Raw genomic sequence first — 25177 nt, 5'->3', positions numbered from 1 at the left:
ATATTGAATATGTTTTATTAAACAGTTTAAAGATCAGTTACTAAATGAAAATCACTTTTTTACACTTGACGTTGCTATTTCAGCAGAATTATAATAAAAAAATAACACTTGAAAAAATAAAAGAAAATATTACATAGGTATACCAGTGTCGGATCAAGTCAAGTGGGGCCCCAAGCGGTAAAAATTTGGGGCCCTCTAACTTAAGTTAGGAAAAAAAGTTTCAAGATAACTCTCATTAAGTTATTAACATAAAAGAAAAGTAATCAAAAATTTCATACCTAACACATTAAATAAATTTATTTTAAAAAAACATATTTTTTACATGAATTGTCGTCTTGTTTTACGGCCCACCAGTGGCCAAGCGGTTCCGTTCATTAAACACTGGGAGTTCGATTGTGGGTTCGCGCCTCAGCGAGGAGGAGTTTATGAGAGATATGGAGTTTTTCGGATGAGTAAAGGTCAGTTACTCTTTTTTTTCCAACTCTTTCCTCCGTGTGAGCACTAAGAGGGTCTCTTTTTGCAAGCCCATTATGGGTTCGGCCAGGCCCACAATGGGGCTGCCGGGTGGTGAGGGACGGGGCCAGCCAGTTACCCTTAATTAAAAAGACTCCGGAAAGCATTTCCCCTAGGCAGATCGTCCAAGTGTTGAGTTGCTGTAACTTAACTAAACAAACCGTCTTCTTTTATTTTGTGTAAATTCGTCCATTATTTTGGCAGTATCAATTCGATTAAAAATTTCCTGCTCTATATACAGAATGGCCATATTATTTAATCGTTCGTCTCCCATAGTACTCCTTAAATAATTTTTACCCGCTTTAAAACAGAAAATGACCTTTCTGCTGACGCATTAGATGAGGGAATTGTTTTAAAAATTTTCAATAATATTTCAACATTCGAAAATGTGCAAGACCATTTTTTTTTGGTTCAGACAATGCAACTGAGGTACACTACATATGCGTACGACTATAGAGCAGAAAATGATATCATAGAATTACTGCACGCCTTTTATAACCTCGGGACTAAGATTTTATTCTGGAGTTTCCATGTTTTCAATTTAGCAATTTGAAAAATTTTCCTGGCAAATTAATTTTTGTTACAAAATGTTACTTTTACAGATTTCTAGCTCTGCACACTGTATAAAAATCTAGAAATACAGTTTTGTCTATTAGTCGTTGCCAGAGAGCGCTATAAAGTAAAGAAAAATCTGTAAATTTGAAAACTATAAAAATAAATAGAAAATTTTTAAAAGTCGCCATTTTTGGCTGATTTGTTTGCGGTCGCCGCTACGTTCCTCTAAAAGTCGTAATTGTAGCGACAAGTCGTCACGATTTCTTTGCATCGCAGACATCTTTGATTAGTTACAGCTAGCAAAAGGTAGCGTAAATGAAAGACGCTACCAAATGTGACATCAAACATGTTCCGAAACAGCGCTATTGTAAAGAGCGTTCAGCAGAAAAATACTTAACAGCTCCGGAACTGTTGAGTCTGTTGAACGCAACCAATCACTCATGTTTTATCGTAGACTTAACATTGTACCGTACATTTGCCATTCCACCACGCCTGAACCATTGCATATTTCTCAAATATCGCTTCTGCAGCATTATCTACTGTGTAAGAGCTTTAATTTGATACCAGTACCGTGTTTTCAACTCCAGCCGTTTACTCTAAGTCTGAAAAGCTGAAACCCTCTTTTAATTAATATGTCGATTTTTAAGGATCTCGCTCTATTGTGGGTTGGGCCGAGCCGATGATAGACCTACAAAAAAGAAATTGTAAATTTTGAAGAGAAAAGTTTTGAAATAAATACATAAAAATAAAATAGTACTAAGAGAATAAAAATATATATGCTAAAGTTATTATTATTATGTTTTATTATTAAAATATTATTAATTTTAATACATTGATAAACAAACATGCATTTTTATTTTTATTAAAAAAATAATACAATAATAATTTTTCTTCACAAGAATTGACAACACTGTATTATCTGGAATGAACTAACACGTGCTTACTTAATTGATATTATGTTGCCTTAATTAATGTATTGCACACTGTGTATTTTGTTTACAGAGTAGAAGTAAAAGAAAAATTGTTTGTGTATCAAGCATTTAAGATATCATGTTAACTGATGTAGGTTTATATCTCGATTTAAATACTGTTGAACAATTTTTATTTTTGAAAGCGGAACCAAGTAAGGATGCAGATTTTATAATAAACGAACTTCTAATGCATTTTGTGAAGAATGGACGTTCAGTCGTTCTTTTAAGTACGTCACAAACTTTTCTTCATTATTCAAACGTTGGCTTGAAGCTAGGAATTAATGTTAAACAATTAAGAGAAAACAAACAATTTGTCTGCTTGGATGTTTTAAAATCTTTTTCCGGATGTTTTGAGAGTTTAAATAATACAAAGCCGGAAGATAAAATTGCGTCATGTTTTCTTCAATCAAAACCGACTCTTATATCTGTTTACGAATCGATTAAACAAGCTGTTGAAGATATAATTGAAAATAAGAATGAGTTTCTTTTGATTCTTGATGATGTGATGTTATTTTTAAGTTTTGGTGCATCAGTTGGTGATATCTTGGATCTTGTACATTATTGTAGGTTACTTGTTAAACGTTATGGTGGTTGTCTTCTAGTTTGCAGCTGTGATATTACAGATGATGATGATAATCAACAAATGAATGCAATTTTAACTCATTTATGTGATAAATTAATTGTTATACAGGGATTAAATACAGGTCATAGTCGTGAAATTGATGGAAAGGTATGATTTTTATTTTTTAGAATTTNGCTTGTGTATGGTACCAAGAAAATATAAAAACAGAACTGAGTGTATTTATTTAGTAAATATAATTTTTTTAAAATTATAATATGCATTTGTATAATAAATTTATTTCCAAGACATATTTTGTTTTGATATAAACAAAAGAAATATGATAATTTTTAACAGATTAAGCTTGCTTTTATTTTCTTTCAAAACTTCTCAATAGTAACTAACAGTTGAGTTTAAAAGCCAAAAAGTTAAGAGAATATGCTCATATAAACATGTAAAACCTGATAGTTATATGTTAAAGCCAAACAATTGCCAAATTATATAGGACTATATTACTACTACTATTATTAATTAAATGCTAGGCAATTTGGCACTAGAAGTAGGTGTTAGTCAATATCTCTTGCTAAATTTAATAATTATAATTAAATTAATATTTTAATAATTAATTTAGAAGGTTCTGGAAGAAGAAAATCAGCCCAAAATTACTTAGAATGTAGCCTGATATAATCTGGCAATCATTTGGCGAGAATATGCTCTTAGAAAACATAAAGAATAGCAAATATTAGGATGCTGTTTTTGACTATTAGTTGATTAAAGATGAAGAGAAACCTTTTCTGACATTGCTAATGCTAGGTTTATAAAATAACTCTAAAAATTGTGTGAAAGATGAAATACATTTTATTTAGGATACATTGTAAGACTTTTCCAGAAACATCTAAAGAAAAAAAAATCAAAAACATTAGTCCTCAAAGCCAGAAAAAAACACACCTTTGTTTGAAGAGGCCTTCAGATACAGTGGAATAGGATTTTAATTGTTTTGCCCTATCCAGAATGATGCCGATTAGAATCTTAGAAGAGTTGACAATTGCTATTAATAATTAATAAAAGAAATGAAGGTTCATGTATCTGAGTCTAGACACTGGGAAATTCTCATTACAAATAGCATTTGAACACTTATGTCAGTAACAGAATGTGTTTCTCTTAATTTAGTATTTTATTTAAATATTTAAAACATTGAATTTTTATAATCCCAATCGTTGATGCTAGACCAGGAGTTAACCGCTTACGCTCCTTTTTTTGTAAGACACCTCTTCGAATTTATAAAAGTATTTTATTTAAATATTTAATCCCATTTTGTACGCTGTTTCCAAAACACCATAAGTTTGAGAGCTGTTTGGCTGTTGCATCATTCAGACTAATTTAGTTGTGATTTGATTTGATTTATTGTGCTCTTTTCATAAAGATGTTTTTGTAAATGTAACACATCATATACAAAAACTATAATATTACTTTGCACACCAATTAAGGTAATTCAATCATTTCAAAATACATAGTGTTACTAAAAAAAATGAAAATAGCTACCTACCATCTTTACAATTGTGTATCTCAGCAATATTAATATTGTATTTTAACATGTTTGTTCTGTTACAGATCTCATTTTATTTTGTTACAGTCAGTTCTGTTTTAATTGAGCTTATGGCTTGAAAGAAGTTAGTATTGTGATTATTCAGCAGAAAGACAAGTGAGTGAAATTTAGAAAAATAATTTAAATTAATGAAACTCAGTAAGAATGGTACAGAAATATTGGAAATGTTACAAAATGTATGATGATGAAATCATCACCCAGATGTGTTTATGAATGGCACAAACAGTTCAAAAAAGACAAGATGAGAAGAAAATTAAGACCACTAGCTTCAACAACAGAGGATAATGTTGCAAAATTTTGAATGATTGTATATCACGACTATAAAATGATAATTCAACTAATTGCAGAACAGTTGATATTTAATTGATATTGACAAACAAATTGTAAGACAATTCAAGTAGAGATTGGGCATGAGAAAAATGTACTCTCAAATGATACCACAAATCCTTCCATCAGATTAGAAGCTTAAAAACAGGAAAAACTCATACATCTAAGTTTTTGGATTTCATAATAAACAGGAGATGAATATTTCAATATGATCCATAAATAAAATGACAGAGCATGGAATGACAAACTCTTTCATCTCTATGCATGAAGAAAGTAAGAATGTTGAAAAATAATTGAAGATCAAACCTGTGCTTGTCACTTTCTTTGTAGTGGTGTTTATTGTAAATTTTTTCTGCCAGGTCAGACTGTAAAACAGATACTTAACTTTTCAAAGATTTTGTAAAAAAATTTAAAACACATGACCTGAATTGTGCCAGAGAAATGGTTTTTCCATTGCAACAATGGATCCTGTTGTGATGCAAAACTCAGCAGTGAGAATTTTTAATGCATAGCAAGATTACAGCATTGGAACACATCTTGTTTACTAGTTCTGGTGCCATACAAAGTTTTATTTCCCAAAATTAAGACCAGCCTGGGAAAAAAATGATTAAAAGCTATTCAGGGATGTTGAAACTTCAATGGTCTTGTTCCAATTTATGTAGGGTGATGATGATGGGATGCATCCCATCATCTGTAGGATCTGATGATGGGATCTGATGATGGGATCTGTAGGATCTGATGATGGGATGCATCCCATCATCAGATCCTACATAATCAATTAACAAATCCAAGATTTATTTCATATTAAATCTTGGATTTGTTAATTGATTCTAGCATTATGCTTATAAGCGTTTTTATTGAAGCACAGGAAATATGCAACAGCATTGTGATATTCACGATGCTGTTTGATCAAAGTATTCTTTTTCATTAAATCTGAAAATAATGAATTAACCAGCAAACAGTTACATATTTAGTTTGATTTTCTGTTCCATTTAATTAAAGCACTTATCTGTATCTAAATCTATATATATATATATGGCTGCAGAGTGGAATATAAGCACAAACACGTCCATTTATATATATATATATATAAAAATGGACGTGTTTGTACTTATATTCCACTCTGCAGCCAAAACTACACATCACACATGAATGGTGTTTGTGTGTGGTAGTAGCCCCAAGTCTCCCATCATGCACTATGGTGGTTGCATCTTGATAGCTATAAGGGTGTGGGAGATATGGGGTTTCAAAGTGGTTAACTTCGAAAATGTGTGATGCTTCAATGAGAATGTTGCAGTTTTTTCTAGAAAGTTCCAGAACCTAGAGGTGAAATTTGGTACACAGTTAGGGTATGTCATGAAAATGCACACTAAGAAGGGATTTTTTGAAATTCCCCACGGGGGGAGAGGGAGAGCATTAAGGCTTAACCTGAAGAAGTAACCTAAAATAGTACAGCTTCTACTCTATTATTTTAGATGCAATTTTTTTTTTTGTTTTTAATTACATTTAGTCTTCATTGAGTACTTAGTGGTATTAAATTGATAACATTTCAGACATTGTTATAAATATTTTTTATATATTTTGTTTTTTTAACCAAATGTTCGAACCGTTTTAAATTCGAATTTTTTTTGCATATTAGTTCAATTATAGAATGATTGTAAACGTTCCAGAAAATTTATCAAATTAAAAACAGTTTGTTTGATTCTCAGCAATTCTCATCATTCTCAGCAGTAGGTGTTAAATAACAATTAACACCTACTGCTTGAATATTGAATGTAAATAGGGTTTGCTTGCATATTGGTTGAATATTGAATGTAAATAGGGTTTGCTTGCANTTATATTCTCAGCAATTCTCATCATTCTCAGCAGTAGGTGTTAAATAACAATTAACACCTACTGCTTGAATATTGAATGTAAATAGGGTTTGCTTGCATATTGGTTGAATATTGAATGTAAATAGGGTTTGCTTGCAAGATCAGTGCGAGCAAAGCTGTGGGAAACAGTTAGTATTAATAATATTTTAAAACTAAATAATCTCCATTCTACTAACTTACATATCTTAAAATTCAAGTAAATAGTAATTTGATTAATTGATTTGTTGACACAAAGTACAGTATATTGGCCAGACATTTTACCTATTACAGGGAGACTTGATCCACTATAAGGTTTGCCAGTATATGTGAAAGATGAGAAACAATATCCTGACTCATATTACCTATTATAAATTTTGGGTCCAGACTAAACTCAAACTCAGATCTTTTAAAGCAATAGGTTGACATATTTTCATGCACCTGTCTTATTAGCTTAAATTATGATTTAAATGTATGGGAAAACTGGCATCATTTTTTAAACTATTGAGTTGTTTGGAAAGTAAGTTTGTATTTTTACCACCATAAGAATTAGTTGTATTTTTACCTGCCAATTTCATCCTAAATTGTATTGTAATTATATATTTTGATAGCTGACATTTCAAGGCTTATTTGCAAAAACTTTTGTTTGATTCTTTGCATTTTTTTTTTTTTTGGTCCCATCAAATATGGAAAATCAAAAGCAGAATTTTTGGCATATTTTGCTTTTTTATTATTGAAAAGGTAAAAATGCTGTTCAAGCAAGAAAAAATTGTGTGACGTGTTGATAGAATGAATGATTATGCCAAAACTGGTTTGCAAAATTTTGTTCTGGCAATTTCGATATTGAAGATGCACCATGTTCTGGAAGGCCAGTTGAAGCTGATGAAGACAAAATAAAGGTACTGATTGAAGCAAACTGTTGAATAACATGAGAAATCACTAAGATTAAATTTGTAAAATTCAACCATTTAGATCACTTGAAATGACTTTGTTTCATTTCAGAGCTTGATATATGGGTTCCACATGTTCTTAAAGAAAGAGATTTGCTCTGTCATGTTGACATCTGTGATGCACTTCTCAAATGTCAAGAAAATGATACGTTTTGGAAATGAATCATAACTGATGATGAAAAGTGGATTGTTTATAACAATGTTGAATGCAAGCGAGCATGGAGTAGAAGAGATGAGCTGGCTCAAAGCACTTTGAAAAGCAATATTCGTCAAAAAAAAAGTGATGCTCTGTGGTGGGATTTTAAGGGAACTGTTTTTTTTTGAGCTTCTACCAGAGAATTCCACAATTGATTTGGAAGTATACTGCTGTCGACTGGACAAATTGAGTGATTCCATCAAACAGAAAAGGCCAGAATTGATCAACAGGAAAGGTGTAGTATTTCACCATGATAATGCCAGACCTCACACAAATTTGGTAACTCATCAGAAGCTGTTACAGCTTGGATGGGATGTGCTACCACACCCATCATAGTCACCAGATCTGGTACCCTTGGATTATTACTTGTTCCAGTCTTTACAAAATTTTTAAAAGGACTAAAACATTTACCTCAAATGAGGATGTCAAAAATCACTTGGATCAGTTATTTGTAAGCAAAGATTAGAACTTCTATGAGCATGGAATTGTGCTACTATCAGAAAGATAGTCCCCCCCATGCTTCGGCACCACAGGACCAAAGGGTCAACACCGCATTCGCGACGACTAGTTCATAAGGACTGACAGCACTGTGTCTTTAAGGACAGACACAGAAACCTTGATAGCTGCTAATTTCAATTTTGTGTGCAAGTGGTCACGTAGGCACTTGGATTTGGGATGGAGATGGCCTGAGGGATGAATGGAAGAAGTGTATGCTACTATGAATTTAGCAATTCACAATACCCATTTATTTATATGCAATTTATGCAGTTCTGTACATAGTTAAGTCACTTAGCAAGGTGCTAATTTTATATATCAATTATAGTCCCTAACCAAGAGAGAGTTTACAAATCAGTCATGCGTTGGTAAATACCTTAGTAGAAGTTGGTTCCTTGGGGAATGGTAGAATTGGCAGATTGATGTGCTGCTGTTCCGCCAGATGGTTCAAAAGGTGTTTTGATGAATTGAAGGGGTAGAAATCTTTTTTTGTCTGGGGAAGGGAGAGAATCGGTGACGGCTTGAGCAGTATCTGAAACTGGATCAGGTGCGAACACCAGTTAAAAGTGAACTAACTATGATGGCAAACTACCTCTTTTTTTGTATTCTAGGGTCTCTCATGGGTTTTCCCATGACTTCATTAGGAATTATTGTACAACAGTCCAATTGTTGAATTTCAATTATCAGTTCCAGGTGACACATTTGATATGTCACCTCAAACAAAGAAACAAGTTCATGGAAAAAGTTTTAATCAGCTTCTCTGATTTTTCTGTTTCAAAAAATTTTTGATTAAAAGTTTTTGTCAAGTCTGGGCTTTCACATATAATTCAATAAAATATTTATATATTATAAGAAAATTGTTTTTTTCCCCCATGAAAAAAATGAAATTACTTTCTGAACAACCCAATATACAAATGAAACAACTACCTACAGGAAGCTAAATTTATTTAGTTTGAAAACATTTTTTTGTAATAAATAAATATGGCTTCCTAAAGAGAGCAGTTTCATTTATATATAGTATAAGAGTTTGTAAGTACAGTAAGTGTTGCTCATCCTAATTGCAGTTATTGCTATCAATCATATAATATCATCAGAATCAACATGTCCCAAAACATATAAATTAAATAACATTACAAAACTTCTGTATATTGTAATTGGAAATTCACTTATAATTATCATGTTGCTAATGTTAAGTTTGAATTTACTTACAAGTTAGATGGTTAATAACAGCCAATGGATCTGTATTTTTTTTATAGGCTAGCTGTTTGTTGTTGCTGTTTCTGTTGGAAACATCTTAGACTAATGGAAGAAAAAAAAATAGAAATGCAAAGATTTGTACCTCAAAGATAAGCTTGAAATTTCAGAATTCTATGATAAATTGGCAAAGTTGAGTCAATGCAATGTTTCTGCAGAGTTAAAATTTTCACAGACAGTTTTGTGTAAGATTTTGAAGAACATATTGACGATATGTTTCTCATTACACATTTGAAGAATATTGAAATTCCAGAAGGAAAAAATGAGAACATGATTTGCAAGAGAAATCAAACCAGAAAGATAGCAAGTTGAGTTAACTTTGAAATTTTGGTTTAGTAATGTTTGTAAAAAAAATATATCTGTTAACAGGACATTAATATGTCGTAAAGCAGAAGAATTAGCTAAAAATATGGGAAAGATTTTAATATAACTGACCAGAGGTTTAACTGGTGGAGAAAATGAGAGAATATTGTGTACAAATGCACTCCTGGTGGGGAGAAAAGTTGTGACTACACATCGACAGAATGACCAAAATTATTGCTGAATATTCACTGAGGAATATCTATAATGCAGATGAAATAATATTTTATTTTTATGCAATGCCTGATTGTCTATAAGCTACTTTATTTCACAATAAAATAAAGTAGCCTATAGACAAATAAATTCTACAAATAAAATAATACAGTCTTATTTGTGAAGATTACTTCTTTTCATATTTTTGAAATGCATGCTCTGCTTTGCTTATAAGAGCACTGCACTGCTGTCAATGTAAATTAAATGTGAATATACCTGAAATGAAATTGTTTTTAACCCTCAGACTAGCCTACAAGGGGAATTTGTATAGCAAAACCAGTCAAACAACTTTCCCTTCAGCCAATTTTGTCTCAAATGGATTAAGCTGATTTTGGCTGATTGCATGTTTAAAGAGTTAAACCTGTAATCATTTATGTATTTTAAAAGTAGCATGGAGACATCTGGAAATGAAGTCTGTTGAAGAGGGATCATAAATAACACTGCAGGAAATATATGGGTGTCTAAAAAGCTTGGTGAATCTTATGATATCATGCCACATGGCACAAGATCAAGCATGTATACTGACATCCAGGGACATGTCTAGAATTACCTTCTAACATGGACTATGCATAGCTGCAAGTGGGTAGTTATTCAAGCACAGTCTGTATGAGACGTGGCATCAAAGAACAATAGAACAATGGCATAACGTGGCATAATGTGTTTCAAATTGGGGAAAATGTTGATGGAGATGCATGGAATACTCAAACAGGTCATTAAGGAATCATATTTTGCTGACATTTCCACAATTCAAGCTCATATGATAGCAGTTCTTAAGGCATTTCCCAAACAAGAGTTTTTCAACAGTTTTCAGAAGCTTTATGAATGTTGTCAAAAGTGTGTTGTGTCTCATGGAGAATACATTGAAGGCCTATAAAGGTAATTCCTATGTATCTTTTATTTTGTTGTTTTTATGCTAGCATTTGCCAAATTTTCTAGACACACCACATATGTCAAAAGAAACATTTAAAAACTAGTTGACAATTGACAAAGAAATTCAATGTCTGCAATGATGACATTATCAGAAATATTCCAAATTGTTACTGAAGATTTCTCTGGAGTCAACATGAAGATAAGGTAGATCCTCCAATGAAATGCTCAGACGTGGGAAAGTATGAAAGTACTTCATCATAGTACAGATGTGTAAAGTTTTGAAAACAATATGGATATGAGCATTATATTATGAAATATTATCAAAAGATAGTCAGCAAATAATGCTAGATGAACTACTTGAGTAATTGTTATAATTATTAAACTTTTTAAATTTTTTATTAAATTTCCACTGATTATGATTTAATTACTTTCACTGTGTAATATTGCTTGGTTACCATCATCAGCGTAGGTAGTAGTATGTTTTCCTGAGGCAACATTTGGTTAAAAAATGAAATAATAACTAACATAAAATAATAAAGTATTAATTTTGAAGAATTGAAATAGTATGATATACTTGCATGATTCAACAAAACTAGATGCAATTTTTGATTAGATTTAAAATTTATTAAATATATATCAGAAAATTTTGTTATTATTCATATTTAACTTTATTCTTTCAAAATAGAAATAATTTTGAATTCAAATAAAATTTTTAATAAAAGCAAGCATCTTTGAAGTTTTACTTAATACAGTAGAGCCTCGAAAACTCGGCCTAATGTGGACCGAAGGGTGGCCGAGTTTGTGAAAATGCCGGGTTATCGGGAATGGAGTTAAAAAAGGATAAGTATGCGTGTTTCCTCAGAAAATAGTGTACTGTACTTGTATGTATTGTTTGCTTGAGAATACAACAGAGAATAAACTGCCCAAATACCCTTAAACAAAGGAAAAGTACATCTTTTATGAAGGCATAGAGCCTTTACTACATGAAAATGAAAATTAATGAATACACTGTGTACAGTAATTTACCTGATAAGACAGACCTCAGAAAAATACTTTATGAGAGCTTTTATACTTTTATAAAGCTGTCTATAATGAAAATTAATTAACTAAGGATTTTTTTGCCCTGCCAGGGTGTGGCCGAGTTATCCGGAGTGCCGGGTTATCGAGAGCAGAGTTTTCGAGGTTCTACTGTATTATTAAAACTAAGTACAAAATATTCAGTTATAAATCCATAATTATTATTTTTTATCTCTTATTCATGTTTGTCATTGGGGGTAGAAAAATATTACGATTACCAAAACATTTGTCTGTTTAAAGTTATTACCACATTTTATGCAGAATTTAATGTTGAATTCATGATTAATTTCAACAGTGCACACACCCACATCTGTACTATGTATGTATGTATGTATGTATGGAGAACCCATAAATACGATGTGGTATCAAAAAGTTCTGAACTGGTCCGATTACATAAAAAGTAATTACTTTATTTATATTTGGCTAGCATCACCTTCAAAGTACTCACAGTGCATCTGCCATTTTTGTAAAACACTTTGGAAGTCTTTTTCTTCAAGGGTATGAAGAGAACTTTTTGCAATTTGTGTCACAATCTCCTCCACAGTTTCTAACCAGTGACTTTTCAGCTTCATTTTCATCTTTAGAAACAGGAAAAAATCACAGGGAGCCAAATCAGGTGAGTAGGGTGGATGAAGGGTTGTGATGTTGTGGGCTAAAAACTGACATGTTAGCAACACACTGTGAGTGGGTGCATTGTTATAATGGAGGACCCAGTTGCATTGGCTCAAGAGTTGAGGTCTCTTTCACTGAATGTTCTCCTTCAGTCACCTCAGAATATTGCAGTAGAACTTGATGATCCTGCCCTCGGGGACAAATTCATGGGGCACAACCTCACAAATGTTGAAAAAAATGATCATGATGTTCTTGGTTGTGCTCCTGACCTGCTTTGCCTTCTTTGGTTGTGGAGACGTTGGGCTCTTCCTTCAAAGACTGTTGTTAAGTCTGGGAATCAGACATGGTTTCATAACCATAGACCCATATCTTGTCCCCAGTAATGATTGTTGACAAGAGGTTTAGGTCTTCCATGACCTGCTGACAAAGATTTTCACACACTTCAACATGGTGTGCCTTCTGTTACTATGTCAGCAGCCTGGGCACAAACTTTCCAGAGATGTGGTGCATGTTTAACTGTGTCATCAGGATTGCCTGGATTGTCTCATATGACACATTAACAATGACAGCAATGTCCACAATGGTTCTCCAATGATCCTCATACACAAGTTGCCTAATTTTTCAATGTTTTTGGGGGTTGTACTAGTGGATGGTTGACCTGACCTTGATGGTTCTAGTGGATGGTCTTTCAGCAATGTTCTGCCATCCTTGAAACATGTATGCCACTTGAAACACCTCGGTTTACTTGTTGTAGCATCATCTATAGACTTGCTGAATCATTTTGAAGGCCTCCTTTCTAGTTTTGCTGAGTTTAACACAGAATTTCATGTTGGCTCTCTGTTTGATTTTGGCGTCCATACTGAAATTGAAGATAAGCCCATGCACATGGTTACTCAATTCAACATAGCACAAAACTTGTTCACAGAATGATGTCACTCAACATACTAATTTCCACCGGTCAGTATTCCCTACAGCTGCCAATGCATCCCCATACTGCCTGCCCTCTGTTATTGTGCTACAGGACCAGTCATGAAATTTTTTGATACTACCTTGTACAGTACATAGTGCTGATGTGGGTGGACGGGTATGCAAATAATCATTGTTATCCTAGCATTTTATGATCATAATGATTATATATCAATGATTTATTTTTGTTTCTGAAGTGTGTATAGTGAACCATACTATTCATGTCAGTTTTGTACATTATACATGTAATTAATTAATAATGTAATGTTCAGTATGCTGTGCTGTATGTTATTCCTTGCTTCCTTGTACAATTAAAGGGATTGATCAAGAATATGCATAATTTTGAGAGTGGGTTTGTGTGACTTTGTGCTCTCTGAGTAGTAAAGGGCCTAAAACCACAAATAAAGAAAAAAAAGTGTTATAGGATGAAATTGTAGTTGAAAAGTATAAAAATAACATTGTATAAATTACAAGTGATCCCATTCATGCATCCAATATTTTGATGTCTTGTTTTAATCCATTTACTACAAGCTTCTACTGTAAGTCAAACAAGTATTGGTATATGTATAATGTTTGACCATGTATTGTACTGTACTGTACTGTACTGTACATGTTCAAAACTACAGTCATTGCAAGATATTACCATTACCAAAAGTAATATCTAGTAGTTTTATGTAGGCTGTTTTTTTCAACCTCCGATGGTCCATAAAAAACAAAGACAAGTGTAAATAACAAAATGAATTTATTACCATAAGTTAGGTACAAACTTGGTTACTTTCAACATAATCACCATGAAGATTGAGGCATTTGTCATATCTGTGGACAAGCCTTTTCATCCCCTCTTCATGGAATGTTGTTGCCAATGACTTGAGATGAGCCCTAATGTTGTTTTGAAGATCATCATTAGTCTCAAACCTCTGCTCTCCTAGCCACTTTTTGTATTCAGAAAAGAGGTGGAAGTCACTCAGCACCAAATCAGTGCTATATGCTGGGTGTTTAAAGGTGGTGAAAACTTCTACCCAGCTTGGAACTTTTTAATGTGTGAAGACTTCCACCTCTGTCTTGAACAAAAAAGTGGCTAGGAGGTAGAGGTTTGAGACTAATAACGATCTTCAAAACAATGTTAGGGCCCATCTCAAGTCATTGGTGGCAACATTCTATGAAGAGAAGATGGAAAAGGTCATCCACAGATATGACAAATGCCTCAATCTTCATGGTGAGTATATCGAAAAGTAACCGTGTTTGTACCTAACTTTTGGTAATAAATTCATTTTGTTATTTACACTTGTCTTTGTTTTATGAAACATTGGAGTTTGAAAAAACCACTGTCATATTTATACTTGCAGTCAAAAATAAATCAATTAAAACAATTACTGTAGTAAAGTTCTGTCTTTATAAATGAACATTAATTGTCAGTTTGAAAAAACAAATGGAATTTTTTTAGCAGCATATATTTGATAAAATTTAAATTGCAGTTTTATAATATCACATTTGATAAAACTATAAAACATTTTAAGAAACATTTCTTTTGATAATAGGACACATTTACTGATAAATTATTTAATGTTTCTGTTTATTAGACATTCAAGCATTGACTTAAAGAATATTATAACAGATCAACTTCAGTTTGACTATTATAAGACTGACATTTCCATACAGAATTTATTTAGTAATTGTAAGTTTTTTTGCTGAGAGTAACAAATGATTTTAAAATTTGTGTTCATCACAGTGAAAGTAACTCAAATATAATAAAAAATTATTTATTTCTTTTTGAACAAATTTTGAGCTCAAAGTAATTTATTAATAATTTATAACAACTTAAAATTTGAACATAACACTTTTTGATGAGACTACGTCTCGTCTTTAAGATTGTGCTGCTATCCACAGCTGCACACCTTAGAGGTATGAAGGAGTACATGTCAGGAGTTGTAATTTAGCACAGAGTATTTGGTGCCCAAATCATGCACACACAAAATAAATCAGACTTGTAGATAGTCAGGGGACCAAGAACTAGATCAAAAGAAAATACAAAATGCTGAGTGTATTTCTGCAAACAGGTGAGAGTATGAGATTTATGCGTGTGTTGCTCACGCTCTCGGACATAGTCTTGTCCCAAAAATGGCTTTGCCATTTTACTTGTTATTCCTATTATATCTTATATAGCAATCTGGTTTTTTAATTTTAAGAGCAAGTTACTATAAAGTAATTTAATTTTTAATATTACTTTCTTGACTTGCTTCAATCCATTTTCCTTTCAGAATATTTAAAGAATCAAAAATTGATTCTGTTTGTAAGAAAATTTGTTCTAGTATTATAAAGCATTTGTTTAAATGGAAATAAAATACTACAGTGGGTGATGGATTAACGAACATATTCCGTTCCAAGACTTTGTTCGCTATCCGATTATCAATTTACCATAGGTTTGTATGGGAATTTGATTAATTCGTTCTGGAGACTCCAAAATATAAAAAATATATACTTTCTTAGTACATTCATTTAAATGTAATAATAAAAATACATATATACACAGTCTTGCATTTTTATTAGTTATGTTTTTTTGTTTGTGGGGGTTAAAGAATATGTCTAATGTTGATTGTTTTTCTCTCTTTTTCAGGATTTTCAGAAGTAATTAATAGCATTGTAATTGTAGAGATCCCCAAGCCTATTAACCTCAACATGGTTTGAATGCCATTCTAAGACCGTTCTGACATCTTCCCACTTCAAAACATCTTTAATAGCAGATATCGGCATTAATCCTCTTTTTCTTAATAAAACATATCTCACCGAGTTTCTTGGTATTCTTCATTCAAGAGTTCTTGGTGTTCTTCTGTCGTCAGATATGTGTCAGGTTCCGTTATGACCTCCAATGTTCTTTTTTCTCAGAAGTGATTTTTGTTACTCGTTTAGCTGCTTGAGTCTTCTTGATTATACTGCACCATACTGTAGATTTGTTCAAGCCATACTGCCCAGCAACATTAGATATTTTCTGCCCACTCTCTAACTTTGCTATTTTACCTCTTGAAAATAAAACTCGACACAAAACTTAACGAGTGTCTGCCCGACAGTCTTGCGAATACTATAAAAAAATTGTTTCTGTCAAAAAATAAAAGGCTGGAATTACACAGGAGAGTTTCAAAGTTCGGAGGAATACTATCCGATCAGTATATACCAGGTTGAGCATCGATGTCGATGTCTCCAGCGCTCCGAAAAGTTTTGAATTGTTGCCTGAAGACAAGGGAAAATCAATCGGTATTTGCTATTTTCGTCACTTCATTTTATGTTTGTTAAATCAGGGATGCACAACCTTTTCTGAAGAAGGGCCAAATTAGGATTAAGTTTACTGACTGGGGGCCAGACCTCCAAGTGATTAATGCGATGGCTGAGATTGGATGCTGGCAGCAATCTTCTTGATGTCTAGCGTAATGGCAGATGTTGAAACAACCAGCAGATTTTCCAAATTCTTGTTGGTTAACCTGTTCCGTGTTTTGTACTTGTTTAAATTCATAAGTGAAAACGCTTGTTTGCATACATACCATGTTTCCCCGAAAATAAGACCTAGCAGAGGTTTTGCTGAATTGCTAAATATAAGGCCTCCCCCCAAAAGTAAGACCTAGTAAAGTTTTTTTTTTTTNATAATATTGTATATAAAATAATCATCAAATAAAAATATTATTATCATTTATTTTTTTAAGAATAAAAATATCATTATTGATTAGTACGAGATTTCCACTCTGTATACTAAGTTTAGACTTTTGACATGTGTAATATTTAGTGTATGTAACATCTATACATACACTAAATATTACACATGTCAAAAGTCTATTGTTTGGATGTCTCACACCTCAGAATTGAAAATTTATTTGATGGGAAAAAAAGCATAAAAATATTTTATGCTATTTCTGATGAATTATTCAATAACCAAAGGCTGAGAATTTCATTTTGATTTGTAATGACTTCATAAAATATTCATAGAATGCATTTGTCTTTAAGTATCACAACCTTCAGGCACTTTTTTCCCTTGTTTCTTTGCTTCTTCTATCGCATTATAGAAATTAGAAAAGTCTACATAAGGATTTATCCTTCCTCTTTCATTTAAAGGTAACGAGTGACTTCGAAGAGACTGAAATAACATCTGTCCCTCTTCTTGCTCTGACTGATTACTCATGAGTGGTTCTGTGTTAGAAGCAGTGTTTAGTTCACTATATATTTCAGGTTCAGGATCAGGCCTGCTGGTAATAATATTTCCACCCATTCGTTTAATTGTTTTTAATTCATCTACACTACTTGTCATTGAACTTGAAGTTTGAGAAGGTGTTGCAGAACTTGGTAAAGGTTGATTAAAGTTCCTAACCTGTAATATTATATATATAAATACATTTTAGTAAATTTACTGTTATATTTTAGAAACAGAAATAATAGTGAACAAAATCTACTCACTATAAGTGTTATGTCATCTCGTTTTTGGCATACTGTTAATGATTCGGGACTATTTAAATACATGTCATGATGAATTCTTACAATTTTATCCACCACAGCTTGAGCAACTCCAGTAATTGTTGTATGCATGGAAAACTGTTCTATAACCATTTTGCATATATCAAGATTTGCCTAAAAATTATTTTAATGAAAATTTATTAACAAATTTTTATTTTTAAAGATATTAAACACATGAATATTTTATTACCTGTTTTGTACCTGTAGCTTCTTTTAAGGATTTATATAATCCACTAGACATTAGTAGTAAAAACCTACAACTATCATCTATTTGAATACCTCCACACATTTCCGGTTCAGCTATAACAGGCTCTTGGCTTGATTCTCTAAAAATATATAAGTATAATACTCAATTTTGATATTTCATTTTAAAAATCTTTCTTTTATTTTATAGTTAGGTACCGAAGTATTGAATCGAAATCTCTATATCCTCCTTTAACCATATAATTTCCAATACATCGTGTATTTTCTTGATTGCCTAATTTTCCTTGCTTGCGTATTTTCTCTACATCCATTCCGAGCTCTAATAACCGAAGTAATTCATCATCATTATCAATATCATGATCGACACTTAACTGCTGAACATGAATTAAGTTACTCTGATCTATTTTACATAGAACGGCTCTGCTATTTCCTTTTAAAAAAAATTATTTAATAAATATATAATATATTAAATTAATATATAATAGATAGATAATACTGAATATACAATACAATTATTTAAAAAAAAAATACTAACCAACATTTGCAACATAGAGCTTATTTTTGACAATTAGAGCAACAGCAGCAGTAGTTCCTCCTGAAATTTCGGAAGAAATTGTTCTAAGACAGTCAATAATTTCTGGTTGGTTCCTGTACGTTGCATACATTCCTGCTTCCTAAAAATTATATTATTTAACAGTCAAACAGACATTATTTTTCAAATTATCAAGTCAAATATTCATGACTCACACAGTCTACATCCTAAATTCTATATGTAGAAAAGTTTACAGAAACCAAAGCCATAATTGATAAATGAAAAAATTCTGATGATGCAAAAGTATTTGTACAATTTTAAAAGTAATTTTAGAATTTGAAAATATTTCTTTGTCTTATTTAATGCTATGTTCTTCTATAAATGTTTCTCTAATAATTATTGTAATAATCAAAAATGAATAAATAGATACCTGCAACTGAAATTCTAAATTAGCTTTTTCTGCCAAAAGATCATCAATTGATTCAAAAAATCCTTTCTCGACAGTTGAAAATGCTTTTCGTAATAATTCTTTTATACTTTTATCGTTCTCATTTCCTTTAAGTTGACCTAATAGGATTTCTGCTGGCATTCTTTGAGCTGCAAAATGTGCTGCTTTCTTTCCACAATGACCGTCAAACAAACCATAGAAATACACATCATCAGCTCTAGAAAATAATAAAAAATATGTCATTTAAAAACAAAAAAATTTAAGGTTATTTCAGCAAAAATAAAAATAAATTATTTTTAACCAGCATTTATTCTCAGAAATAAACTTCTGGATTCTATATAAATACATGCCATGGAAAAGTATGATATATATAAAATGTATATAGTAGAGATTATTAGAAAGAACCTACAAATTATTAGAAAGATCTATTACCATGGTATTTGATCTTTCTAATAATTTGTATATCATTACAAAAACAGTTTTTTACTAAAATTTTTTTTTCATGATTATTGAATGAATAAAACTCAAAATTTACAAATATTAAGATTGTGAATATGAATTATCATCATCATCATCAAACACAAACAGAAACTTAACTGNTTTTCAAGTCATACAGTTTATAAACTAATGGTTATTTTTATAAGTATTTGAGTATTATAATAAATACAAAGTAACATTAGTAGTGGACTATGTAATAGTTAAAGAATAAAAAATAAAATTAAAAGTTAAAAAGTACATTGGATAAAGTTAAACAACAGTAAAAATTAATTATTCTAATTCAATAAGCTTAAAAATATATATTCATATATATTTTTCATGTAAACTATCCAATGGACCTAAGTAAATTTTATAAAATCATAATCTTTATTTGATGAAAATATAAATATATTCTTAACTAAAATTAAATAAATGGCACAGAGACCATTAATTTAAAATAAAAAAAAATACAGTAATACCTTGACTTACACTACCCCGACTTAAGCGATTTTCAAATCTCGTCGATTCCTCTTTTGTTTGAGCACCACGCAACTCTTGATTACTCACCCCCCACACTATTGTTCAGCTTACATGTTCGGACGTGTCGCACGGAATCGACACATAGCTACAATTTATTTTGTGTTATTTATTTCTGTATTTATCTACAGAAACTTGAGAGACTCTACTATGTCATCCAAACAAAGTAGAACTGATTCTTCTGCATCAAACAACAAAAACATCTTTATCTTTGGAATGTAAAGTTAACATTATTAACTTCGATACAAAAATGAAAATTTGTGAATTGGCAAAGAAGTTTGATCTACCAGAATTGACGGTCAGAATAATTATAAAAGGTAAAGAAAAAATTCTCGAAGCTGCGAAAAATGTTCAATCTTTAAATTCAAGCATCATTCGTAAACGTCACAGTATTATCACCGAGATTGAAACAATGTTAAAATTGTGGTGTGATAAACAAGTAAATGTGAAAAATTGTCCTGTTGATCAGAACACGGTGTGCTCTTAAGCTAAGCTGGTTTTTGAGATATTGAAAGAGGATGTTGGAGAGGTGGCTAAAGATGAAGAGTTTAAAGCTAGTAACGGTTCGTTCAGCCAATTCAAAAGTTGCTATAATTGGCATAGCATTACAGAAAGTGGAGAGGCAGCAAGTGCTGACAAAGAGGCTGCATCTTACTATCCAGAGAAATTCAAAGCTATGATAGATGAAGGTGGCTATACCAGCCAAATCATATTCAACGTAGACGAGACTGGCCTGTTCTGGAAGAAGATGCCTAAAAGAACGTTTATCACACGTGAAGAGAAAACCTTTCCAGGTTTTAAGGCCGCCAAAGATCAATTGACAGTGATAGTTAGCGCGAATGCAGCTGGTGATTGTAAGTTAAAATTTCTCTTAGTTTATCGCTCGGAAAATCCAAGAGCATTGAAAAAAATCTAAAGCTGGCTTGACTGTGATTTGGAAGTCGAAAGCTTGGGTGGCAGCTTCCCTTTTTGAGGACTGGTTTGGTCATCACTTCATACCTGCAGTCGAACATTATTGCCAATCTAAACAAATTCCATTTAAAGTGATGCTCGTAATCAACAACGCACCAGGTCACCCCTGCAACTTTAACTAATTTTGACCCACGTGTGAAAGTTGTATTTTTGCCACGAAATACAACCAGCTTGTTTCAACCGATAGATCAGGGAGTCATCAAACGATCGTTTGCACATCTGCATGAAGCTATGAGGCAAAACAACGAGCTCTCTGTTAAAGACTTTTGAAAACATTTTTTTCTAAATTATTGTTTTCTTTAGTCTCCAGTCCCAAATAAAAATAATTTGTATGTATTTGTATGCAAAATTATACCCTGACTTAAGCGAATTCGACTTACATGGTTATCACTCGGTCCCACCTATCACGTAAGTTCGGGGTATTACTGTATGTATATATATATAAAGATATAAATATATATCTTTATATATTTGCAGTTTCTGATCTTCATACATAAATATATTTTAAATTATTGCTAATCAGAAAACAAAAAATAAATCAAATCTTATTTATTACACATGCAAGTAAAGATTTATAAAAGTTTAATAATTCAAGTATTTTTCAACCAAATATGTTATTACAACTAACCAAATCAAACCATTAATTTGTATCACAAATATTGCAATAAATGCAGTATTTGTAGATTATCATCAGCAGTTTTGGTTTAGATAAATCAAGGTTGTAGATAATAATGAGCAATTATTTATTGTGACATTGTCATAATGCAGGCTGCAATTTTTAATTATATATTTTAAATTTATTTAATTTAATATATATGCTCTCCACCTCAAATTAGTATTAGCTTGCCCCTTGTACTGTACATCATACTTTTTTCCTTTAACAATAGAGTTGTGTTGGTCATCTATCTAACACTTTTCAGGTGAAAATTTTTTAATATGATTTCCATTTTGTATCAAAAGTTTGTATATAGTTAATCAAAATCTTCTCCTTCTAAACTTTCCATATATATATTTTCTTATATATATATTCTATATACAGGGTGGGGCATAAGTAATGCCCTTTTTAATATCTTATAAATTTTTGCAGTAAAAATTGTAATGTTTTAATTTTATATGACATTATTTTAGATATATCTTATACTGTATCTTTTCTTTAAATGTTTGGGAATGGTTAAATCTAAATTTTGAGGAGAGATGGATAGGACGACGAGGACCTATTGAGTGGCCATTGCAATCACCAGACCTAACACCACTGGACTTTTTTTTTTGTGTGGGTATATTGAAAGATTAGGTTTACAGCCTGAAATCAAAAACTACAATTCCTGAATTAAAACAAGTAATTGTCATGGAAATGTGTCAAAAAGTTTGTAGAAGTGTTGCTAGTAGAGTTCAGCATTGTATTGAATATGAAGGGGAACATTTTGAGCATGTCCATTAATATTAAATCATTGTAATTTGTTGTATTTTTTGTTCTTGTATTTATGTAATTTTTGTTCAATAAAATTTAAAATTTCAAACGGGTGTTAATTATGCCTCACTCTGTATATATGAATTTCATTTATCCTAACACCATTCTTGAGATTAAGAAAAGACAGATGGACTGACAGATGACAGTGGAAATTTATAGATCTACAATTTTTTCAAATTGCAGCTCAATTATGATTTTAAGTTAGGAGTGAAAAAATTGGTTGTCAGTCAAATATGATTTCTGCACATTATTTCTTTGATTTTGTCTTAATGTTTGTTTTTAAAAAAGAAAAATTTAAACAGTATTAATAAATGTTTTTATAATGTTTGTCTTAAAACTGATTAGATAACATGACATTTTATTTAGCAAATAATGGAAATACAGATATGAGATTACATCAGATAAAATTATAAATATTTAGTTTACTATATTTAGTGTAACTTCACTTTATCAAAATTAATCATAAAAGATAAGTAAGTTATACTTACTACATTTAACAGAAAATTTGACTATTATATACAGATTTTGTTTTAATAATTCTGCATATGTTGTTTTGTTAAATGTGTCTATAACAGAAGTCTTAAAATAATATTCACTGTGGACTACACAATGACATTTTTAAAACTGTACAGAACTGCTATAAAGAACTTATCATACAGGAACACGGCTGATTGGTTATGTAGACTTTATTATATAAAAGGAAATGCATTTTGGGCTATTTGTCCCCTCTTCAGTCCTTATTATAAAATAAAACAAACACTAAAACTGGAACTCTATGAAATAAAGTACACAAGAAACTTTTCTCTTTTCAGAAAATATATAAATAGAGAAAAACTTTGGTCTGATTTAGAGGACTACATCAGATTCATTAACATTCTTAATAAAAATTTTTTTTTGGAATGTTGAATTACAAATTCAAATTAATTTTTCAAATATACAAAATTTTTTTTTAAAAAACATTACATTTGTGTATTAATTAATACTTCTCTTAAATGAACAATAAAATAACTAGTTTTTATGAAATTAATATAAAGTCACTTATTTTTTTGTATATAAAAATTAAAAAACCTAAATTCTTCACTTCTCCAAAATTTATTCTAGGATTTAAGTGCTTTACAGTCCAATTGTAAGCTGAAGTACACTCTATAAAAACAAGCCTCAGGAAGAGTTGTGTTGGTTAAATCCTTGAAACTGAAGGAAAGACTATTATTAAGGGAATTATATAATATTGAATTATCATCAAAATAGGTAAAGCAATATGACTCCTTTGAAGAAAGCTTCTGTTTCATTCACCACATACAAATGTGCTTAATTACATAAAAATTTTGTAAAAATCAATGTTTATTATAAAAATATTTATACGGTTGTATGTTTTCTTTAAAGAAACAAAGTAAAATAAAATGATTAAAAATATAACTATTTGTAATGTATTAAAAATCAAATGTTTTTTTCCTTCTTAGATTTATGGTTACAGTTAAAATTACAGAGAATCAAAGTCTAACCCCTCTCATTTTGATTGTCCCACATTGTTTTAGAAATATGGCCATCCTGAATTTACCAGAATTTCAAACTATATAAGGAATAGTGTTATCTGAGTTCACTGATGTCGGAATGTACATATTACATATGAATTATGTACAATTACATATTACTAAGACAGACTCTCAATAATCTAATAATGATGCCATTTGGCATTAACTTGCAATGAAAGTATATTATTATTTGATTATTAAATTATATATATGATAAAAATTTTTGCCATTTTAATAATGAAATGAAAAGTCTATTGCCTGCTACTAAAATAATCTAAAAATAAAATGAGCAATTATTTATTGTGACATTGTCACAATGCTGGGCTGCAATTTTTAATCATATTTTTAATTTATTTAATTTAAAATATATGCTCTCTGACTCAAATTAGTACATCATACTTTTCCTTTAACAAGAGTTGTGCAGGTCATTTATCTAACTCCTTTTGGGAGGAAATTTTTGAATTGAAATAATGTAACTCTTCTGGTTTCAATCAGAAGTTTATATATTGTTAATTAGGGCCTCCTGCCCCCTATGGTTTCCTTATCTGGTCTCATCTTTCATGTATATAACTCCATTGTTGAGATTAAGGAAAGATGGATGGATGACAGTGGGAATTTATAGGTCTACAATTTTTTCAAATTGCAGCCCAATTATATGGATTAATAATGATTAAATTACTGATCATTTTCATGTTACAATTATTTTACTGATTTAATTAACAATGAAAACAGAATTCAATGCAGTTCCATTTTTATTTGTTAATACAAGATGGTTAGCAAAATTTCTCAGAATTGTATACAAAAATATACAGTCAACCCCCCTATAACGTAGCGAAACAATTGTAGCAACTTTCGTATAACGTACCTCCTATAACGTCATTTCGCGACAAGATTGATAGAGTCTGGACCAATAGTGGATGAGCAGCCGAACTACTTTCCTCCGACCCTGCGCCACGCTACGGAGCGGCTAAATTGAGTTTGCTATCGTCTGTTTAGTATTATATATAAATTATATATAAATTAGGTACTGTACATATAATTATATATTAATTATATATAAATTAGCTACTGTATATATAATTATATATTAACTTAATTTATTGTAAGTTTATTATAATTATATATATGCTTTCTGCCGC

The 25177-nt window shown here is 31.1% G+C and overlaps 2 protein-coding genes across 2 annotated transcripts in view; one reads left to right on the top strand and one right to left on the bottom strand.

Annotated features, from left to right (window-relative positions):
* Positions 1 to 1992: 1992 nt before the first annotated feature.
* On the top strand, positions 1993 to 5202 carry LOC111621576 (elongator complex protein 6-like). Its single transcript, XM_023363756.1, has 2 exons — positions 1993 to 2788; positions 3873 to 5202. The coding sequence occupies exon 1, from the start codon at positions 2119 to 2121 to the stop codon at positions 2773 to 2775; it is 657 nt and encodes a 218-aa protein (XP_023219524.1). The 5' UTR covers positions 1993 to 2118; the 3' UTR covers positions 2776 to 2788; positions 3873 to 5202.
* Positions 5203 to 17094: 11892 nt separating this feature from the next.
* LOC111621607 (TGF-beta-activated kinase 1 and MAP3K7-binding protein 1-like) overlaps positions 17095 to 25177 on the bottom strand; it is a 28795-nt gene continuing 20712 nt past the window's right edge. The window contains exons 3-8 of the mRNA XM_023363792.1: positions 19035 to 19269; positions 18608 to 18746; positions 18271 to 18502; positions 18059 to 18194; positions 17812 to 17982; positions 17095 to 17725 (exon numbers count right to left, since the gene is read on the bottom strand). Of these exons, the coding sequence (XP_023219560.1) occupies positions 17360 to 17725; positions 17812 to 17982; positions 18059 to 18194; positions 18271 to 18502; positions 18608 to 18746; positions 19035 to 19269 (1279 nt within the window). The 3' untranslated portion in view covers positions 17095 to 17359. The remainder of the gene's footprint in view (positions 17726 to 17811; positions 17983 to 18058; positions 18195 to 18270; positions 18503 to 18607; positions 18747 to 19034; positions 19270 to 25177) is intronic.

The sequence above is a fragment of the Centruroides sculpturatus genome, unplaced genomic scaffold (genome assembly GCF_000671375.1).
Source record: "Centruroides sculpturatus isolate CEXI.00-Female unplaced genomic scaffold, Cexi_2.0 scaffold175, whole genome shotgun sequence".
Classification (NCBI taxonomy): Eukaryota; Metazoa; Arthropoda; class Arachnida; order Scorpiones; family Buthidae; genus Centruroides; species Centruroides sculpturatus.
This window is presented reverse-complemented; position numbering and strand designations above follow the sequence as displayed.